The 23,181-nt window shown below is 36.8% G+C and overlaps 1 protein-coding gene across 1 annotated transcript in view; it reads right to left on the bottom strand.

Annotated features, from left to right (window-relative positions):
* The window catches only part of HMCN1 (hemicentin 1), a 467,830-nt gene that overhangs the window by 1,739 nt on the left and 442,910 nt on the right, over positions 1–23,181 (bottom strand). The window contains exons 98-106 of the mRNA XM_028121561.2: positions 21,060–21,122; positions 19,897–20,016; positions 17,793–17,927; positions 15,057–15,170; positions 14,400–14,525; positions 12,418–12,546; positions 10,129–10,479; positions 6,405–6,524; positions 529–655 (exon numbers count right to left, since the gene is read on the bottom strand). Of these exons, the coding sequence (XP_027977362.2) occupies positions 529–655; positions 6,405–6,524; positions 10,129–10,479; positions 12,418–12,546; positions 14,400–14,525; positions 15,057–15,170; positions 17,793–17,927; positions 19,897–20,016; positions 21,060–21,122 (1,285 nt within the window). The remainder of the gene's footprint in view (positions 1–528; positions 656–6,404; positions 6,525–10,128; positions 10,480–12,417; positions 12,547–14,399; positions 14,526–15,056; positions 15,171–17,792; positions 17,928–19,896; positions 20,017–21,059; positions 21,123–23,181) is intronic.

Below are 23,181 nucleotides of genomic sequence, written 5' to 3'. Positions count from 1 at the left end.
ATAGAAGAGTAGTTTATTCAGAACCCAGAAAAGATAGTGTTTCAGACAGCAGGGAATGTAAGCAAGACCATCTATGAGCGGGCAGACTGTTGACTCATCCTTGCTCATCTCCATTCTCTCATGGAGTCATGGTGAGTCATCATGATTACCGCCAAGGTTACTTCTTGGAATGCTCTAAGTGCTGAGAGCCCTTAAAACCCTGAGGCAACACAAATGGAAACTAGGAAATTTCAAAGGAGGTCAGGTTCTATCACCCCACAAAATGCTCGCTGCTGAGGCAGAATTCTAGATGTGGCATGGCGGATTACCTACTGGGGAGATGCTCCGGGAAAACACTGGCAGCCAACAGTGATAGTTTAGGTTACAGTAGCTGCTTCAGGATGAGCTCATTTCATACCCATTCATTGACTCCATATACCCCTGGGGTTATTGACTTCCTGTGAGTTACATGTGACTACAGACAGTGTATGTTGGTTGAGGAGAGAACGCTTTTCAAAAGTATTTCTGAGAAGAGAAGCCAAGACATACCCTGAAACAGGATCCCGTTGGTAGTTGGGTGGACAGGGGGTATCGATGCACTGGTAGCTTCCTCTCATGTTGAAGCACATGCGATTTGGCCCACAGCGCACACTCTGCTCCAGACACTCATCAACATCTAGCAACAGTACGAGGAACACAAGCGTCAGCAACTCGGGTCAGAGCAGGCCATGAGAGCAGGCGGTGTGGATATTTGACGGTAATGGCAAATCTCCATGAGTGAATCTGGTAGCCATACCTAAGCTTCTTCAACCACAAAATGGGATCCGGATACCTGGTGTGCTATTTCCCATATTGCTTTGAGTATAATTTTTAACATTTGTGAAAGGACATCGAAAAATAAAAGCTATAAAAGTAGAAGGGAAGCTATTAAGAACTCTGGTGTTTTTTGTATTTGGAAAATAGAGTGCATTTGAGTTTTGGAAAGCAAATAATACTTTAAATTCATGAGAAACAAGCTAAAAATTTAAAGGACGCTTGTGAACCTTTCTGTAAAGTGAAGAACCTCTTTAAAATGTGAGTGATCCTTCCTGATATTTTGTTTTATAAGTTCAAATTGTTGAGTGGGAGGTAGGGTAGTGGAAATTAAAGGAGTCAAGTTATAAACTCAAGTCAGTCATTTCTTGTGGACAGAGAGAATCTAGAAAAAAAAAAAAAAAAAGAAACCCAGGATCAAATGAATGACCCAAGAACCATAATCCAAGTTTAATCAAATCTGAACTGTGGAGAATCCATCCTCAGGGGTTATGGGCATGGGATAAGCTCTCTAAGGTAATAGCTCCCCCTTGGGTAGTGGGGAAAAATGCAAATGAAATGCTGTTTATTTTGTTGTTTTCTATACAAAGTTGTTAAATAAAAACACACTTAAATCACTATAATTAAAGAAACATCAAGATGGAGCTAAAGGAAACTTTTTCTGAGCTTTCTGAAAATGAATGTTTTGGAGCCATGATTTTTAACTTAGGGTCCATATTCGAGCATCAGGGGATTTGTGAATGAAAATCTTTTTGTGTGTGGGTATATGAGTGTGTGCGTGTGAGAGAGAGCGAGAGACAGGGACAAAGACAGATGGAGAGACAGAGAGCACAACATTGCGACTGATGGATTTTCTGGGAAGAGGGTCCATAGAGTTCTACAAAATTTTTAAGGGATTTTGAGATCCTAATGTTAAGAACCATATTTTACAGCAATCATTTCCAACGGTGGTACCTGCATTCCCCTGGTGGTGCATGGAAGCTTTCCAGCAGTAGGAGAGCAGGCAAATATTTCAGGCAATCATTTTCATCCAGAAACTTATTTCCCTAAGTTCTACTTTCTAAAAGCACTCTACCTGAGAACTTCCTGTGGCCTGGAATTCTCCTGTCCCCATTCCCATTTTATATCCTTCTGCTTTAGTGGAAAGCTTTAGTGGAAAGCTTTCCACTAATCCCTAGTCTCTTTATGATACCCGGGTGTAAAATGCTTCAAGGCACATATGGAGGGTGAGAAAACTGGTTATTTGTATTGATGGTGGCAGGCCTTATTTTATCATGGCTACAAACCAGTGGTCTTAGCTCTCTATTTTAAATTAGATTTCAGAAGTGAGCTGGTTGTCATGGGAACACCTACTAGCACTTTTACTTGAACAGAAAAATGACCTTAGACTTTTTCTGACAGTCAAGCTGGTTGGTTTAACAAAGACTACAGGCTTTTAAATTATATAGTGATCATTCCCCATTAACAGGGTTATCTATAGCTCCAAAGTATTGATGAAAATATATTTAAAGCACATGTACATCAAAGCCAGAATTCACATCCTATACAACAATTTAAATGATAAGAAACTTTAGAAGTCAGTTTTAAAACGTATGAATGAAGTATAAGGTTTCAAATTTTTTTGGAGTAGGCAAGCAAAAAATTGAAGACTACTTATTTTAAAGTCTTAAGTCAATTGGCTGCATACAGGCACTTATAATACTCCTCTTTTAGTATTTTAATAAACATAGATTCTGATGTACGGGAGGGAACAATTACAATTAATTGGGCCCAAAGCAGTTCTCTGCAGAGGTAGGAACTAAAGGTCAAATGCACTTTCATCATGGAATCAGTGCCAAGACAAATGGGCATGTGAAACTATTGTTATCATTTCATAGTAGTAGGTGACTTGGTATCTGCATAATGGTATGTATGTTGGGTTGGGTTAAAGTTGTAAGTTCTTTTGTGAATTCTTAATAACTTGAAATCTTGCTATCAAAAAAATAGAAAGGAGAGAAGCAGTTCCAAGAGACAGTATATTAATTATGGACAATAAATGTTAAATTTTATTTCTGAATTATTTACCATTTCTGTCTCAAAAGTGAGAATTTTAGATTTGGTTCCAAATATATTGTTTCCTAAGGAAATGACAGACAGTGTGATGATTTACTTTAAACTTGCTAGTAGTTTGCATAAAGTAAAAAGACATTGAGCTAGAGTGATATGGAGTAAGTCACTTACTTGACTTTTTAGTTACTTAGATGTGCTGATAATAACATAATGTGCTTTCTATGACTAATTTTATATTAGGACTAATTATCCTACAGGAATACAACACAGTGTGAAATTTATATTTCAGTTAAATCTTGCCTATGGTCTCTGTGAACAAAGTTCTAATTATGATTTTATCTGTCAGAAGGGCATTATCTCCTTGGCAAAATGAGACTGTCTCAGAATGAAGTGAAAAGCCCTTTAGGAAAATGTGAAAGAAATTTAATTAGCCTTATCTTCTTTTTTTCTCTTAAAAAACATTCCCTTCACACTTATCCACCAAATTTCATTTTAGCTCTAATTTTTATGGTGAATTCCTGCAGGCACATGGAAGCCGGTGAGCTGCAGGGGCCCATGGAAATGGTGGCGCGGAGACCAGAATCTGGACACATGCCCGTATGCACAGTAAGAGTAGCTATCTTATCACAGATTTCCAATGGTTGAATATGAATCTACAAAAAGATATCAAAATCTAATATTCAAAGTGTTTGCCTTTAGCTCCATAACAATGAACACTTCCCATTGAAAAACTTTCTTAAGTATTTGAACTTCTGGAAGGTGGATTTCTTTGTCTTCTGTCTACAGCTATCTCCTCAGGCTTAAGCACCCTATAAGCATTCACTCTACTCATTTAGTCTACTGCCTGGTCCTAAAAAGAGAAGCCAGAAAAGATGTAGAAATCATGCTGTCTTCTGTTAGCTGACAATGTGAGGATGTCTAGTTTTTATTAAATATTATGAGAAAATTACTACGGTAGAAATTAAAGGACAGGCATTTTATAATCTAAATATTATATAAGAAAAGATTACCAAGATGAGCTGAAAAAACTTTTATATTAATAGTTTTAGAACATATGAATGTATTTAACCAAGTGCTTCTGGATACATTAAACAACAATTCAGGATAAACAGACTTGAAACATTTGTCTTATAGAAAGAATAATTTGGATTCTTGATAACATTATGGATTACTTTTTAAAAACTTGGATAGATTAGAACACTCATTTCAAATGCAAGGCCAATAAAGTGTTTCTAAATGTTCAGAATTTGATTAGTGGGGCTTAAAATTAACAGAAAGATCTTTTGTTTCTCCTCTCCGCTTCTTGGGCAAATCATGATCAATCATGTTTTTTGTTTTTCATTTTGTAGTCTGCTGACTTCCACTTTTGACTAGAGTTTCTGTCCTTGTTCAATGTCAAATTCACTTTAATTTCCTTTTTGTCACTGACATTTTAATCACTAATGTACAAAGCTTCAAAAATGCACATGTAAATGAAAATCAACTTTTTTTCCCTCTCATAAATGCCCAAAACACTTCCTAAAGCTATAAAAAGACTCCAAGTTATTCTTCAGATTAAAGACTGCTTTAAAAGATGTAATTGTTTTCTCTCAAGTTTTTTCTAAAAACCACAAAAATATGTAACCCATTTAAATCGCAAACATTTCAAGTGACACCTGTTTCTGATTTGTTCACATTATTTTCCACTCTCTGAAGCACAACTGAAAGCTGAAAAATGTTTTGAACCGAATGAGCAGCTAGGACAATTAAGGAACAAACTGGCATAATTTAGAAAAAAAAATCCTTTAATGAGGATATGACATAATATAGCATTTAAAAATCTGGCCAAGGGGTTTTGTAGTTTGGTTGGTTGTTCCAAATGCTTCCTTCCTTGGTGCCTGGTGCACTCACAGGAAGTGTAGTGTTAATGTTGGGTATTGCCACCTCTTCAGAGGATTCTTGGCATGACAATCTGGGGAAAGTTATAAAGCATGGACAGTGTAAATGCTCTCACCTCACCCTGCTGCCACAGTAAAATGACCCTGGTGTTCATAGCATGACAGGAGAGACAAAGGACCACTCTAGACATTATGAAATCTGTGATCAAGTCCTACCCTTGTGCTTGATTATTCTAGAACATTCATGCTCACATCATCACTCTGAGAATTAGTTTTATTATCTGGAGGATGGGTACAAATTATTGCCCTTGACATAGCCGTACTGTTGATTAAAGTGAGTTAATAATTGCTTTGGGAAAACATGACTTTAATATCAATGTGTGATTCTCATACTTCAAGTCTCAGTAGAAAGTTCTGCATAGGGTAAGTTCTTAACAAGCATTTGTGACAGATGGCTGGGAGCAAAGGTTATTATGGTGTTTACTTTACTTCTCCAGTCCACATGGTCCAGTGGGGGCTCTCAGGGAGGGAATGGGCAAAGGGGTGTGAGATTGGTGGAAGCTCATGGAACTCAGGTGACCCTCTTGCCCTTCCAGGGTCTTGCTTCCTGGAGCACCCTTTCCATGACCTGCATCCTAGCAAGTCTTCTGTGAATCTTCCAGAGAGGGCAAATTTAATCTAAATTCGATTGCTACTGATAATGCACTCTTTTGGAGATTTTATTTGATATGCTTTAGAAAAGGATATAGGTTGTAAGTGACAGAAATTAATAAAATTCAGAGGCTTGTTAATACTTATATAATACTTTTGATTTTGACCACAAAATTGAAGGGATTTCTTAGAAGATTTTTAAGATTTATATAAGTTTTTATTTCTTTTTGATCTGAGTATGCATTGCAACATAATATACCTTATCAAAGCAAAATGTCCTTTTCACATTTTTGTGTAAAGAGGGTAATATTGAGATTGATAGTTTTTTTCTTTCTACCGTCACTACACATTGTCCCAAACTCTGTTGTAGTACCTACAACCCTGTATATTACCGCTTTTATTTACATGTCTGTTTCCACTGGACTAAGATATCAAAGGGAAGAGACTATATTATTCATTTGTTTAAACCTTTTGCATTCTGCAATGCTAGCTCATGACTGTTCCACATCATTTGCAGACTCAAAGAATAGATCATTTAATCAATTACCCACGGTTGGCCAAGACAAAAAAATAATGCTTAATACTGGAGTAAATTTACTGAGCTCTCTTTCTATTTCTTCTTTCATCTTGGTTGAACTTTTGAAAAGACATTTGAAGAGGTCTATTCCCACTTAGTTTTAAAAATATATAACATATCAAAAACTAATGATGTAATGTATGGTGATTAACATAACATAATAAAAAACATAGTAAAAAATATGTATATACAACATGAACTGGTTTAGAAATTCTTGCTCCTTCTATAAGACTACACCAAAAATGATTCTCAACTATTTTCCTCTACCTAACTGCTTTCTCTCCAGTTCTCCTACTTACAAAAGCAATGATAAATATGACCAATGGAATGAGAAGGAAGAGAAAGCAACCAGGAGAATAATTATTCAAAAAAAAAAAAAGAAGACATTTAATTTCTCACACTCTCCTATGTTGGTTTTAAGTCAAGTAGCAGCAATAAACATCCCAACATTTTCTCACCTTGACAAGTCTTTCCATTGAGCATGAGTTGATAGCCAGGCGGACAGATACAGTGATAGCTCCCAAAGGTATTTTTACACTCGTGCTGGCAAATGTCTCTATTTTCACATTCATCAATATCTGTGCAGAAAGAAAGCAGAGTGTATAACCGTGCAAAGCAAAGGCAGAAACTACGACAGAACCAATTACACGCAAGTTGTTGATAGACAATAGAAAAACTTCTTGGTGATTTTACACTCATGTGTTTAAACATGCTCAGAGCTGTTTTATATCAGAATCTGTTTTTAATGGAATCCAGTGTCAACTGTACTATTTCATAAAATAGGAATATCTCTTCTGTGTAGAATTGTATATGAGCTGAGGGAATTGGCCAGTTTGGGAACTGGCCAATTTCTATATTAGTTAAGCAAGGCTGGGATGGCAGATGAAACAGATTTGTACAAGATCCTAAACCACCAAAGTACTAAACTCTTGACAGAATAGTAGAACTTATCGAAAAGACAGTTTCTATTGAGGTTAATTGGAACAAGGAATTTTATTTTATTTAAACTTTAGCCACCTCTCTCTCTCCCTGCACGTGCTCCCACCATCCATGCATTACTTTCCCATAAAGAGATACCAAGTGGAGGTGTTTTTAATTTTGTGATAAGAATATTCATTAAACTTCATACAACTGTAAAGTACGAATGGCAACAACATATCTATAGTTGGGCAGGCCGCTTTATTTCTCAAGATCTCAGTCATTTCTTTTGTCAAAAGGACTCACTGATACGATCTCTCTACTGCACAGAATTGTTTGAAGGTTCATATATCATAATATATGGGGAAGCATCTTATAATAAAGAGCTATCTATCTGCTATTATTAAACAAAGCCAGGAAAGTAGCAATAACAAGGAGAGGGGAATGGGTGATGATTAAAAATTCATTGCTATTTGCTTTCAGGATAAGGGAGGTAATTTGGGGTGCCTCAGATTTCTTATCCCAGTTGTGTTTTGCTCAGACCAATGTTAGAATTTGTTCAGAGTCCCACCGACCAGTGGAAGAATGAAGAGAGAACATGATGTGAAGTGGGAGCAGGAGTGCTGTAGGGTGGAAGCAGAGAGAAGACAAGGTGAAAATTGGTGGGTGACTCAGAGCAAAGGGATGTGTTCAACGTACATGTTTTGCATATGCTCAGAACATAATTGCAAAGGTTCAAAATCTGTTCATGATGAAATCTCATCAAATATTTGTTACTGTTTTTGCCCCACTGTGAACCAAAGCATTTATTCCACAACTTGTGTGTTATTTTTACTTTTTCCCTTTACAATCTGCTTCCACCCAAAATCATCACAGAAATGTCAATGATGTGGAACTCCAAGAAGTCAGTTGACTCTTCCCAGAGTATGAATTTCAAAGTGGCCCCAAATGTGATTTCTGCATTCAGAGGCAACACAATGTTCATTTCTCCTGTTAAGCATTGGAATCATTTCCTTAAAAAGCTAAATTTTAGCCTGAGTCTAACAAGATTGCATAGTGTTAATCTGTATCTTTTGTGAGGTGTCTATCCCAGATGGTTAATTAAAGGCATTTGGTGTTTATTTCAAGTTGCTTGTTACATAATTCCAAAGCCGCCTGCAGTCTTAGTGTAAATTTCTTTATTAGTATGTACACTATAAAATAGTCACCATATTTTAAGAAATATTTCTAAATGTCTATTAACTGCCCCCAAATAAAACTCAAACATACAGTAATTGATTCGATATGGAAGTTTACTTCAGATTTTCCAAGACTGGTCCTCTGAAATAGTAGCTGCCTCAGCCAATGGTTTGGGAAGATAATTCTTATAAACATAGTATTAGTGTAATATAAACACAAAGACACAGAAAACATTTATGAGACTCTACTGTGAAACTGCAGAGTTTAGATAGTGATGAAGAAATAGAGAAGGGGGTTATTAATCAGGGATGCTTTCTTAAAATGACTGGGACATTCAGATGATTTAAAAGAAATCAGCTGGATGGTGTACGGTGTGGGGAATATGGTTTAATTCATGTGTCACAGCCTAGACAAGGGTTTGGGGCAGGAGGGTATATGCAGAAGAGAAGAGCTTGTCTACGATGAAGTCAGAGAGTGGGAGGATAACTGGAGATGAAACCCCTTAGTGGGAATGACTATTTGGAAGAAACTTTGAAAGACAACATGTCAAATTTTAATTCTATCAATTAAAAAATGGTGAAAAGTTTTAACTAACAAAGAGTCAGGTCAAAATCGTGGACATGAAAAATTACCAATGCTCAGAATGGTTTGGAGCAGGTTGAGAGTGGTGTTTGACATCCTCACAAGGATTGTGGAGTCCACACGGTTAGGAATTAAGTAGCATTTGACCATATGGACTAAAGGGAGAGAACTGGTAATGAACGCATTAATGTTTGAAGTTCAAAGAGTAAAAAGAACTAGCATTGTCGACAGTTTAAGACACTGATCACAGGGAGAAGGTTTCATGTGCATCATATTAACCTTCAGGTCCATCAAGACATCTAGACAGAAAAGTTCTGGGAAAATATAGACTTAAAGAGAAAAGTTTAAAGTTTAAGTATCCAGTGGGTCGGGGGTCCAGCTGATAGAGGTGATATGGGAGGCTGGGTCCACAGAAGAGTGATTAAGGAAGCATGTCTGAGAAGATAATGATGCAGGAACAGGGCTTGGGGTGAAGGGTAGGAAAAAAATGATGAAAACTGAAGTCAGAAAAAGATATTTTAAAAATGTTTATAAGAAATGTGTAACAGAAAGGATATTTAGGCAAGAATAAGTGAAGTGTAGAATACTTAAGAATAAGTGCAAGAAAATGAAGTTGGCATGGGGGGGTCTTTAAATTTAAACAAAATTTCTTTCTTCCAGCCTTCCTCTCTAGCTTCCTTGCTTTCTTCTGTCATCTAACTGAGAGTGGGGCTAATTGGTGTTTGCTAATTTCTCTTGGCACATAGCTCAATGGCATGCAAACTGTGGATACTCACAGAAAATTGAATTAAATGAATGACAGATGGTAATGTTTGCAACCTAACTGAAAACAAAGTCTCAATTATTGAGTTGGAAATTACACTTCACTTTTGTAAACAAATTAAATTGTAGATGAGTTTAGATAAAGATACTGAAAGCACATATTTTAGAGCAATGAAAGCAACCTAATTTTGTCCTGGCTCACATTATCTTTTCAGTGATTTACATATATACAAAACGTCAAACTGACAAATTCCACGGGGAGTGTGGGTCAACAGTCAACACCGTTTTGGTTGTCATATAGAACAAGCAGTTGACTGAGTCGTTGAAAGTTTCACTTTTAACCCACTGCTTTGGCATTGACCAGGTACATCCATAATCTGATGGTATTATATTTGTGGCAATACTCATATTCTCTTTAAAAAAATGTATTCTGAATGCCACTGAAATTTATTTCTACATAGCATTAAATTTAATTACACTTTCAGGAGTGGTCAAAGAGAGAAACTGTCAATATAGAACAATTAATTATCAGAATGTACACATGTAAATACATCATTTACTTGAATAAATTTTGTAGTAGTTTTAGGTGCCAGAGGAAATGTCTTGGAACTTTGAGTCATCCCAGAGTTGAGATCAGATGTAGTTCACTGCACCCAAATGACCACCGGTGCTGTGCATATGTTTAGACTCTGGCCCATAAGTGAGCCCACCGAAAGGAAATGTAATATGGCCGACATTTACCTACACATGTGTCACGGCTCGCCTCGGAGCCTTCAGGGCAAGTTTTCCTAATAGTCCTTCTAGTCCTGGAGAGAGATGTTCTGCTGTTTCTATACTCTGAGTAGGAGCTGTAGAGATGTGAGTACTGTCTGTAATGCTGTTGAGGTTGATAGTTGTTTCTCACAGGGGAGAACCGTGCAAGGTTATAGCTACTGTACTGAGTGCCATAATGAGGCAGCCTCTCCAATCCAGCGCAAGATTTCCCGTCCCCTAATAAATGTTGTCCTGGTGGACAGATACACTTGAAGCTGCCGGGGGTGTTGGAGCACTGATATGCACAAGGCTTAAGCACCTGTTCACATTCATTAATGTCTGCTCGTGTGCCATGATACATAAAAAAGAGAAAAAAAAAACAAACAAACACATACACACACACAAAACACAGGAATCAAGAATCAGTCTCTGGAACAAACTGAAGACATTATGTTACCCTCCAAAGCTACGGATACAGTAATTTCTCAATTGTTGTGAACTTTAGAGAAAGCTTTAATCATTCACTTATGAATACACTGAAGCGTTCTAGGACTTCTCCTAAAGATTGCTTCATGTGTACAGTAGAAACATAAAGGGTCATATGGGAAAATGTGGTCTTGAATCCAGAAAAACTAGAGTTCAAAGCTAATGCAGATCTTAATTCTGTTGGTGGAGGGAAGGACTCAATCACATTTCTAGTTTGCTTTTTATTATAACATTCTCACTGGTACTTCCAATCTTCCATGCAATTACAAGCTTCAGATGTGATAATATTGGTACAACTACTAACATTTTTTCTTTTATTTCTTTTGAATCAATAAATATTATTTAATAATCAAGCCAATCACATTTTTTACAAAAATTTAAAAAGAAAGGAATTAAGACAGAATTATTTCTTACTAAGATATAAACTCACAAAGTACATAAAATTAAAAAAAGGTTATTTTTCTTCCTTCCTAGGTCACCATATAGTATGCACTCCCAACTTTTCCTGTAAATTGGAAAAGCAAATGAAAACCAGAGAACAAAACCAAATTCTTTAATTCATTACCACAGCGGCATGAAAGACAGCAACATGAATAAGCAGAATAAAAGTAGTAAATTTTGCTTTAAAAATTATTTTGGTAGGCAAAAGTTAAAATTAACATTTTAAATCTCTTTAAGGCAATGGCTCTGCCTTCTTCATTGATTTATTTCCCAGTCCAAGGCCTGACATTCAAGTTCAGGTCAAATTAGTGAACAAATAAACATATTTCATTCTGCTAGGTCACTGCTATGACTAATCAAGTTGTTAAGTTATATATAAATTACAATATCTAAACAGAAGACTAAAATGATATGTTATGTACTTCTGCTATTAGAGAATGTTTATTTTAAAAGTGTTTCTATTAATTGTATTACTTTCAACATTTGCTCTGTGCAAAGTACCAGGCTAGGATTGCATAAAGACAGAACTAAGTCTTTATGAAAGAATTTGCTATAAATCATTGTTAAGTAGACAACCAAGGCAACCAATTTTAAAAGCATAGTATGCAAACCAGAAGCCAGTATTTAAAGCCCACACCTTTTTTTTTTTTTTTTTGCTGTACTTAAATATTCCGGGAGGAATATAATTTCATAGGTCAGTTTTCAGTTTTTGATTATAAGTACATTAATTAAAAAGAAGCATATGGTTACCTTCTTACAGATCTCTTCTACTGTCTGTTACCTGACTTATTTACATTCAGTTATAACTAAGATAGAAATAAATAGGCAATTGGGAGAATTGAGTGAGATTCTTAGCACAGGAAATGGCACACAGTAAGCACTAAATATATGGTAAAGTAATAATTATCAACTTACTTAAAACTGTGTATTCACATTTTAATCCCTCATGCTTAAACCTTCGTATTACACTCAATTATGCTTCATATTCAACTAGAATGCATCTGTGCAAATATTTACGCCATGTGCATAGAAAGATCATCAATGAGATAACCTTCATAATTAAGTCGCCATGGTAACTATATTGGAACCTCACTCTGTTACGTGTAGTGTATAGTAAGCACTCTGTAAATGGCGATTATTATCACTTTAAATGTCAGTGCAAACTGAACTCAATGAAAAATCTTTAAGAAGTAATTCAAATTATGTTATAAATTACTTACACCAACTTAACACATTTTCCAATTGTCCCAAGAAAACATTTGAGATTAGAGAGTGGTCCTGATCAAGTTGGTAAGGCTAAGAAATTATGTTAGGAGCTTTATTACTCAGTAAGAGTTCCTGGGAACTTACCCATACAGGGTCTTCCAACTCCTTGAGACCGGAAACCTCTGGGACACACACAGCGATAGCTGCCTCTCGTATTCTCACATATCTGGTTATATCTGCACTGATGGGTCCCATCCTTACATTCATCAATATCTACAGACACAGAGGCAATAAAAAGTAATAACACTTCCTCTTTGAAAGCCTAAAGTCATTATATTTAAAACGAAAACTCTTTAGAATTGTCAACGGTCGCATTTCTCACCACGTGGCTGAGACCTGGGTTCAAGTTCAAGCTCTGACACTTATTAATTGGCTCCTTTTCCTTCTCTTGCTGCCGATTGTGGTTCTGAGCTTTGTAGCCCTCTTCTCTCCACCCCCTCCACCTTCGGCTGTCTTGTTTATACCAGTGACTCTAGTAAGCTTGTTGATGGAGACTTACGGCAATAGTACCACACTGTGTCTTATCTACAACCCCGTATTTCTAGCTGCTGGCTGGTCCTCTCCATGTCCATCTTTTACCAGTACTCAAACCCCACATGTCCTCAGTGTCTTTTTTTTTTAAGATTTTTATTTATTTATTTGAGAAAGAGAGTGCAGAGCGAGAAAGAGAGAGAAAGAAAGAGAAAGAACGAGCAGGGAGAGGGAGAGGGAGAGACAGACAGAAGCAGACTCCTTGCTGAGCAGGGAGCCCAATGCAAGGCTTGATCCTGGGGCCCTGGGATCATGACCTGAGCCAAAGACAAACACTTAACCCACTGAGCCACCCAAGCACCCAAGAAGGATGAATTTTAACCTGTTTTCTCCAAGCCCAGCCCTTTTCCCCTTCTATGGGACTCTCCTTCCTTTTTCCACCACGTCCACCTATTATTACCCTTCCATTCAAGGCGATATTTAAATGTGATCACTGCCATGACATCTATTAGATAGATCACTCTTTTTTTTTTGATGTTTGTTTTATTTTTTTAAAATTTTTTATTGTTATGTTAATCACCATATATTATATCATTTGTTTTTGATGTAGTGTTCCATGATTCATTGTTTGTTCATAACACCCAGTGCTCCATGCAGAATGTGCCCTCTTTAATACCCATCACCAGGCTAACCCATCCCCCCCCACCCTCCTCCCCTCTAGAACCCTCAGTTTGTTTTTCAGAGTCCATCATCTCTCATGGTTCGTCTCCCCCTCTGACTTACTCCCCTTCATTCTTCCTCTCCTGCTATCTTCTTCTTTTTCTTTTTTCTTAAAATATGTTGCATTATTTGTTTCAGAAGTACAGATCTGTGATTCAACAGTCTTGCACAATTCACAGTGCTCACCGTAGCACATACCCTCCCCAATGTCTTTCAAGTACTCTCGTACAATTTTATTTGTACCTCTTCTATGGCATTTCATTCTCCCTTGTACTACAGTATTTTTTTTCTTTTGGTGAGGAAAGTGGAATTAGCCAATCTATTCCAGTAGATTGTAGGGGCATGAGAGGAGGAATGCTATCTGTTTCATTTTTATTTTATAGTTGTGTTAATTAAGGCAGACTGGCACAGAAAGAACGAACTTAGGGGGAGAATATAATTTATTTGTCTGGTCATTCATTTGACACTGAAAGAATATTCAGTTCTAAAATAAAATATTATGAACTTTTAATAAATCTGTATAAGCTTTTCTTAACCACCTGTGAAATTCTAAACATACAAACACTGAATTTCATAGACATAATGTGAAATAATATTAATTTGTGTAGACATTAAACTGTGTAAAGCAAACGTGTAATTGATGGGAGCTCAAAATGGTAATAAGCTTCCATGGTGAGCTTCCATTTCTTGGTATAGCCATGAGCCTGGGACCCCACAGTTCAAACATACTAGAAGTGGGAGTAAAAAACCTGTGATAAAATAAAAATTTCCTTGTGAGATTAAATTTACTTTAATCATTAGTCTTACAAACAGATGCCTTACTTGGGGTGTCAATGGCAGGTGGATCTCAGTCATTGAAATAGCCATACACTCACCAATGCAGGTTCCATTTTCGGCCTTGGTCATTCCGTTGGGACAAAGATCAATGCACTTATAGCCCCCACGGGTGTTCTTGCAGTGTTGATCTGGTCTGCATACATTCTGTCGACATTCATTCACGTCTTGATAAAAGAACAAAGGTAATGAAGATTGAGAAAATGATTTCTTCTACTTCGGAAATCATACCTTCGGATTTTAAGGATAAAGATGTTAATTATATAATTATTGTTTAAGGGTAAAGTGTTTAAATCCATCAAGGTAAGTAACACTATTTTAAAACAGAAGGATAAAAATTAAAAAAATAATTAGTCCACATACTTGGTAGCCATACCAACCACTACCTCCTCTTAGAAAAATAAACAAATAATATATATATATATATAACTTTATATATGTAACCATATATATTATGCTTTTGTGAAAAAAATTTAGTAAATCCAATAGGGAAATGCTAAAAAAAATTGTTATGTAATTAGAAAATGAAACCTGTAAAGGATAGCATTTGCTTCCACTTTGTTTTTGCATGGATTCCATACATGATGGAAAGAGGTATCCTACGTATGAATCCAGCCCAGGACACAGAATATGGATTAGATTGAATACCTAGAAATTACAAAGATGTCATTGCTTTGAATTTAAAGACATTTTCTTACCTATGCATTTTCTACCTTTGAGCTGATACCCAGGTTCACATCCACAGTGAAAACTTCCTATGGCATTGAAACAGCGGTGGTGACAGGGGCTTGATTCTTGACATTCATTAATGTCTGTTAAATAAAACAAAACTTTCATTATATGCTGTTAGGAAACTGAGTTAATTTATTTCAGATGTCTAACATTTTAATGATCTTTTATCATTATCATGTTTAAGATCTTTCCTAAAATGAATCCAATAAAATTGCTCTCATATGATCTGCCAGATAATTGACTGGATTAATTGCTGGAGGCCATATCTCTCTTCAAAGGTAGACATTTCCCAGTGATTTGGAACTATTTGGATGCAAGACTCCTCTACTTTAACTACCCTACCAGATGGCTCCCATGTCTGTTTCTAGGAAGTTTCAGCCCTGGAATGTTGCTGACAGACTGAAGATGGGGGTGGGGGTGGGGGTGGGGGTGGGGGTGGGGGTGGGGGGGGTAAAGCCAAGGTCTTCTGCAGTATCTTTTGCAATTGGCCTTTCTTTCCCATTTTCGCTGCTGTTAGCCTGATGCAGATCTTGACCACCTTGTGCCTGACGGCAGCAACTTTAGCATTTTTCCTCGTCTACAGTCATTGCCAAATTAATCTTCCCAACACCATGTGGGGCATGGTATAATAAAAAATGCAGGCATGAATTCCCCCAATTCATGTGCATTTGCCTGTTTTATGTACCTTTTCCAAAACTCTTCTTCTAGTTCCAGAAGAAAAGAGTGTTTGAGTGTTTGAGCTCTATAGCCCATCTCCTCCTTCCTCACCAAGATGAGGACTGTGGTCCATTGATCATTCACTCCTTGTGTGCATTTTTAAAGTTCTTCCTCCTTATGGTCATCTTTCCCATAACCCTACGGACATAATAAAATCTTTTCTACCCTAACAGTCCCTCTCTCAGGACTGTACTCATCTCAAGTTCCTTCTACTTCTCTACTGTTCTATTCCAAATCCTTCAAAGGAACAATAGCCATACTTAAGCTCTTTATGTCCCCATCTTACATTCTCAAACTCAAGGTTGCCTGTGTCTTATTTTGTACTTGTTTTCTATTTGAGCGCTTTTATTTATTTTTTTATTTTGGAAAAATTCTTAAAGTTTTTATTTAAATTCCAGTTAGTTAACAAACTGCATAATATTAGTTTCAGGTGTATGAGCTCTTTTACTCTTTCAAAATCTGCATGTTAATATAAATGCATAAATATGATCATGTGCTTCAAAAATATTTTCTTGGTGTAGTTTTTTCTTCTTCTTTTTTCTTGGCTTCCTTTATCCCTTTTTACCTTCTTGTCCACTAAAGCCAATCTGCACTGACAATCTAGTATAAATAATAACATATCTCTTCTGTGTACACATATATATCTCTATGTAAATATATAAATCCATTTCCTTTATCTTTGGTTATTGTTTGTTTTCTAGGCACATAATCTTTTCTATACAAGTTACGTATACTTTTCTACATTTTGGTGTTCTCACTCAACAACTCAACATGGAAACAGTTGAGCTGCATTTCATTCTTTATAATGGCTGCACAATGACTCATGGTGTGGATGTACCATAATTCATTCACTCTTTCTACTATTGATAGGCATTCCATTTTGTATCCACTATTTCTGCCTCCATGAAAAAACCCTGATAGCAGCTTTATTCAGAATTAAAGTTAAAACCTGGAAGCACCAGGATATCCTTCAGTAGCTGAATGGATTAATAAACTATAGTACATTAATACAATGGAATATTATTCAACACTGAAAAGAAAAGAGCTATCAACCCATGAAAAGACATGGAGGAAACTTAAATGCATATTATTAAGTAAAAAAAGACAATCTGAATAGGCTACATGCTATATGACATTCTGGAAAAAGTAAAACTACGGAAACAATAAAAAGCTCAATGGTTGCCAGAGGTTGAGGGAAGTGAGGGATGAATAGGCAAAGCACAGAGGATTTTTAGGGTAGGGAAACTATTCTTTATGATACTATAATATAGGATACATGTTATTATTTGTCAAAATCCATAGAGTGTACAACACCAAGAGTGCATCCTAATATAAATGATGAACTTTGGGTGATAATGATGTATCAGTGTGGGTTCATCTTTGGTAAGAATTTTGCCACTCTGGGTCAGGATGTTGATAGTAGGAGATGCTATGCAGGATTTGGGTCAGAGAGTACATGAGAAATTTCTTTACCTTCCACTCCGTTTTGCTGTGAACCTAAAACTTCTCTAAAAAATAAAGTCTATTAAAAATCCTGCAATAGGGCACCTGGGTGGCTCAGGTCCTGATCTCTGGGTCTTGGGATGGAGCCCCATATTGGGTTCCCGGCTCAGCAGGGAGTCTGCTTCTCCCTCTCCCTCTGCCTCTCCCTGCCACTCGTGCTCGGCCTCTCTCTCAAATGAATAAATAAAATCTTTAAAAAAATCCTGCAATAAATATCTGGTAGTCTTATGCAATGAAGTTTTATGAAATAGAATCTATTAAGATCGTGCTATATAATCTCTTCTCTCAAATATAATAGGCAAATGTAATCATTCAAAACCACTGTGCTATAAATCCATATAAAATAGCCATGGAATATTACATCTGAAAACCTTATCAAGGAACTCAATCTATAAAATGGAGTTTACATTAAATGATTCAAAAGGCAGAGGGTTTTAATTCTTAGTATAATGAAGATAAAGCAAGGAACTCTATTTTTATACCTTGGCAACTAAGCCCATCGGCAGTTCTTCGAAAGCCAATTCCACAACGGACCACACAGCGATAGGATCCAATGGTATTGTCACAGTCCTGACCAGCATGGCAGGTGTGTCCACCTAAAGCACACTCATCAATATCTGCAACAAAATGAGTCATTAAACTAAGGCAGGTTGACGAAAACCAACCCAAGAACCTGCTATGAAATGGGGATAAGAAAAGCAATAAATGATACTTGAAAATATATGAGAGCAAGAATGCTGAACAATTTGGTTGAGTCATTTCAGGTGGGTTAAGTTGATGACAAGCTCATAGGAGCATAGTGTGGTATCTTTGCAGACTAACCCATCCATTAAACCACTGACAGATTACGTGGCTTTATTTTTATTTTTTTTATAACTTAAAGAAATAAAACATTTTATTTTAAAAATTCCAAGTATGCTTCAAATGAAAACTGCCCATTTATTAAGCACCCACAAAGTTCCAAGCATTGTACAAAACATTAAAACATTTGTTCATACTCTTTTAGAGCAAAATTGCCTATTTTGTTGCACTCATTTTTGCATGGCGTTGACATTTTAGTCCCACTGTCAGAAAATGACCAGTTCTTCAACACTTCCTCAAGAAACAAGTTTCTGTTCCACAGAAGTAGATCATGCAGGAAGTTTCTCTGTCAACTGTTACACTTAATGTCCTCTCTCTCTCTGAAACCACCACCACCCCTTCCTCCTCTGAACCCTCCACCTCCACCTCCTCTTCTACCTGTGAAACCACCACCTCTACCACCTCGGCCACCTCCGCCTCTTCCTCCTCCTTGACCTCCCCTGCCACCACCTCTTGGAGGTCCCTTCTCACCTGGAGGTCGAGGTAAAAACCTCTGCAATGGTAGCAGTTTATATGGGTCTATATAAAACTTCTGCAGTTTTTTAAAGGAAGATGCCTTCATATTTTCGGACAATTTAACAGAAAAATAAAAATCTCTTCGTCCAAATATTTCATCCACTTTACCAATTGGTTCTTTGTTCTCTAAATAAACTGGAGCATTGAAATAAGGCACCTTATTTTCCTCTGTAGGACATTTACAAACTATGTCATCTTCACAGGGATGCAAGAACTCTCCCAATACGGCGCCACGTGCACGTCCGGCCTGGCTGCCAAATTACGTGGCTTTAAAAAAGCTACTTCTCCTATCTGACATCTCAGTTTTCTCATCTGTAAAGTGAGGATAATATCTGTCTCTTGGCATTGCTTTGAAAATTAAAGGAAATAATGTATATATGGTGCTCAATCCATACTGGAAATTCCATGAACGTTATTCCTCTCCCCTCCTAAACCCTTACTCTCTGTCTCTCTTTTGCATTTGGAAGGATGTCTCCTCGGACGTAGAGGAGAAATCCTTTCCTCTTTTCATCATTTTAAAATTTCCTTATAAACCAGATTCTCACACAATTCTAATTTTGAACTATATGTAGAGTCTGATAAAAACTGTTTTTTGGGGTGAGGGAATGGGCAAAATGGCTGAAATGGAGTGGGAGGTACAGACTTTCAGTTATGGAATGAATAAGTCATGGGAATAAGAGGTACAGCATGAGGAACACAATCAATGATACTGTAATAGTGGTGACTTGGGACAGATGGTAGCTGTACTTGTGGTGAACACAGCACAGTGTATAAATTTGTCAAATCCCTAAGTTGTACACCTGAAAATAACGTAACATTGTGTGTCAACTATATTCAAAAATAAAGCATTTTTTTAATGTTCCCAGAGTGCTACCAGGATTGTGCACTTTATTTAAGTTCTTTATAACGTCTTTATTTCTTAGTTTTGTCACTGTAAAATGAACACAATACTAGTCCTTCCTGTCTCTCCTCGTGTTGTGGGGAGGAAGTGAGAGGCTACAGTTTCCTTGCCTGTGCAGCGCCCCACGTGAAGGCAGTGTGGGAGCAGTGTTCCCTGTTCCTTTCTCAACCTGTCTGGAGATCTCTGTTTATTGTGAACATGGGGGCAGAAAGAGTAGGAAAGAGCATTGCTCTACCACCCTTTTCCCAGGCCAGAGCTTTCTGTGACCTTTGCTTGACTGTGTCTATTAGACTTAGCTTTGTGACTACCTTGACAAGTCCTTCCATCTGCAGCTATGGTGAGGCCTTTTGAGCAGGAGCAATAATAGGTTCCCACAGTATTGTGGCAGATCTGGGAGCAGGGACTCCCAGCTGCACATTCGTCTTCATCTGAAACAAGAAACAAAAAGGTCCAGTTCATATGTAAACCCCCTGCTTTCTAGGAGTTATTAAAGTCCATGAAAATAGTTGTTCATTAAACAGTTGCTTACAGAGGACAATGCATTGAATCAAATGTAACAGAAAATTCTCTAAGAGCCACAAAATAGAAACGCTACATAAAAATTAACTTTGGGTCCCCAAATTATCTTTGACAGTGACTAGATGTTTAGATTAATTCTAAAACAACAAGAAGACAGCTAAGATACAATGACCATTTCCTGTGACCTAAATGTTTTTTTACCTACCTTAACTCATTCCTCATAACATTCCTAGGAGACAGATATTTTTATTACTCTCCTCATTTTGCATGATACAGTTGAGGGACAAGGAGGTTAAGTAAATTGCCCAAGGTCACACAGGTCATTATTGGCAGAGCTGAAATTTGAACCTGGACAGTGTAGTTTCTAAAGACCACTTTTCTACCACTATCTACTATACTATATTGCCTACCGGTGAGAGAAAGGCACAGTGCATGCAAACTTGAGCTACTCCAGCCATTTACACAGCTGTTTACTTATCTGTGACCCTCTTGTACTAGAACTTGGATTGGATGAGCCTGGCTTAGTCAGTGGTCCTGCACAGTCCTGCCCTATCCTCTAAGCAAGTCTAGGATTAGGTGACTTAGAGTTGGATTATTATTATGTTTCACATCCAAGGCAATCAAATAACCAGACAGCGTCCAGTGTTTTGTCCCTATGCTCACTCCACCTCTGTACTTGATCATGATCCCTGACACACTTGATTGTGGTCAAATTGAAAGAGTACAGGTTTGCAGCTACCTTAAATTCAAATCTAGCTCTGACACTTGATAGCTGAGTGATCTTAGGCACCCCCCTTAACTTCACATCTCAACTTCCTTGCCTGTAAAATGGGACACTTACAACACTGTTGTGATAATTAAATGTCTAGCAAAATGGCAATAGATGTCCATTAAATGGATTCCATTACTAATATTTTTTATAAAAATAAAAATGTATTATTCCCGTTCTTACCAGCACAAAAGGGTCCAACTGAGTCTAAGGCAAATCCCAAGGGGCATTGATTACTGCGATCTCCTACCACAGAGAGAAAAGCCAAATTAACCGGCTTGTTAGAATGTAGAATGTTAGCACCTTGTTTCTTTCCAGGACACTCTTCCCTGGGAACATATGCCAAAGATGGAATACTTCACACAACAAATGCAATAGTTGAAAACAAGCAGGAATGGAAAACTTTTCCTGTTCCCCAACCAAGGACTAAATGAATCATAGTCCAGAGATTGTTGGCAAGCAGCCATTGGAAACAGATTTTCTGTTTGTTTACACTAATAAAAAAATGAAATAAAACAATTTTCTGATAATGAAAAGGATCCAAGATCAACGTGTATGCCAGGCATAACCACAGGTAAAGTCCTATTCCTCTAGCCATTACTTACTCTGTCTGTTTTAGAATTAGGAGCACTATTTTTAAGTCACTTAAAATAATTTATACCAGTGAAAACCAGAAGCTCTAATGAAGAAAACCTCTCCTTTTGTGGATCTTCTCCATTTCCAATGTGAAGCATCTGGGTCAAAGTCCCCTATGTGTGACCAAGTGTTTTCCTTTCCCATGTAGTCCAAGAAAGGGAAATAGGTATATTGTGATAGAACAGGTTTAAGGTAGATGTCAGAAACAAACATATTAACAAGAATAAATAAGCTATATAGGAATCTCTTTCCTTAGAAAGTAATTCTGCCTTGACTGGTTTAAGCAATTTAGCTAATATTTTTCAAACATTATTGACCTGTAGAAACTTAAATAAAACACCTTTTGAGTTACCAAAGTAATATGTGTGTGCATATGAGCGCACACACACAAACTAAAAGATAATCATTAAAATTATAAATTTCTTTTGAAGGAAATTTTATTTAAATCACATCGTATATTCAGTTCATTTTCAAGCTCTTAGAAATTATCTTTGATCTTCTTTCAATTCTAAATGCATAAAACCGTGCTTGTTTTTATTATTGTTTTAGGTACTTTTCATAAAGGGAGTCCAGGCATTAATTTTTCAAATTCATTTTACTTTGGAGAGTTTCTGATAACAATATTGTTTGAGCTTTGCTGTTCAAAACTGTTCTATATATCTATGTATCTGGAGAGTGTAAGAAACACTACTCCAATGAAAATTTCTTTGACTAAAAAGGAGAGTCCAATTTGCTATTTCTAGGTAACCAAACTGCTTAAAACCTTGATAAGAAAGCAGAGGTTCCTGATCCATTTCTACCGTGAGTATAAAAACGACCCTGACAGCAACTATTTTCCTGTATCTGGAGGAAAATGGGAAGAAGATGGATGAGACAGAAATGTCCAGCGCATCTCGCTATCTGGTTATTAAATGGTTGCTGTGTGTCACACAGTGCTGTGAGCTTCCTGCACTTTATTTCATTCAAACCTTACAACTCAGATGAGGAATTTGAGACAGAGATCATGTAAATTGCCTAAAGTCAAAGAGCTAATATAAACAAGAGCAAGGATTCAGATGTAAGTCTGTTTCAACCACTGAACTCAAGAATACAACCAGGTGGTCATTGTAATTCATGCTTCATTTTTATTTATTCACCGATTCATAAATTCCTTACTACAACCAGTATATTGTGTGGGGCACTGTGTTGGAGGTTATAATTGTAGAAAAGATGTGTCATATAAGTTATTATCTGATAGTAGCTTTAGATTTTAGGTTTTCAATGGGGGAGATATCTTCTATTAGGTAACATTTGGGATGTTTTGTGGAGATTCTTTGGTTGTTTTGATGATAGAGAGGCCTATTAAAATTTAGTGAGTGGGGCAGACCCTGGGGCAAGTTTTATAATACTGCAATGTTTGAGATAATGATGCAAGATGAAGATTTGTCCCTTGCCTTGAAAGATTTTCATGGAAGTGAGAAAGTTGTATGTAATTTTTGAAGACTAGAACGTATCTTCCACATATTAAACATTTTTTGTGTGATTAAAATATACAATGAATTTTCCAGGAATGCAACTATCCTATAAATTGATGGTTGACTGTACACTGTTTTATTCAATACATTACCAAGAATTATTAAATGTTAAAAAAAAATCACATCAGCGATCTATATATAGTTTCAGCCATTAT

This window comes from Eumetopias jubatus, unplaced genomic scaffold (genome assembly GCF_037043125.1).
Source record: "Eumetopias jubatus isolate StellerSeaLion01/CBP00866 unplaced genomic scaffold, mEumJub1_p1.0 scaffold_12, whole genome shotgun sequence".
Taxonomy (NCBI): domain Eukaryota; kingdom Metazoa; phylum Chordata; class Mammalia; order Carnivora; family Otariidae; genus Eumetopias; species Eumetopias jubatus.
This window is presented reverse-complemented; position numbering and strand designations above follow the sequence as displayed.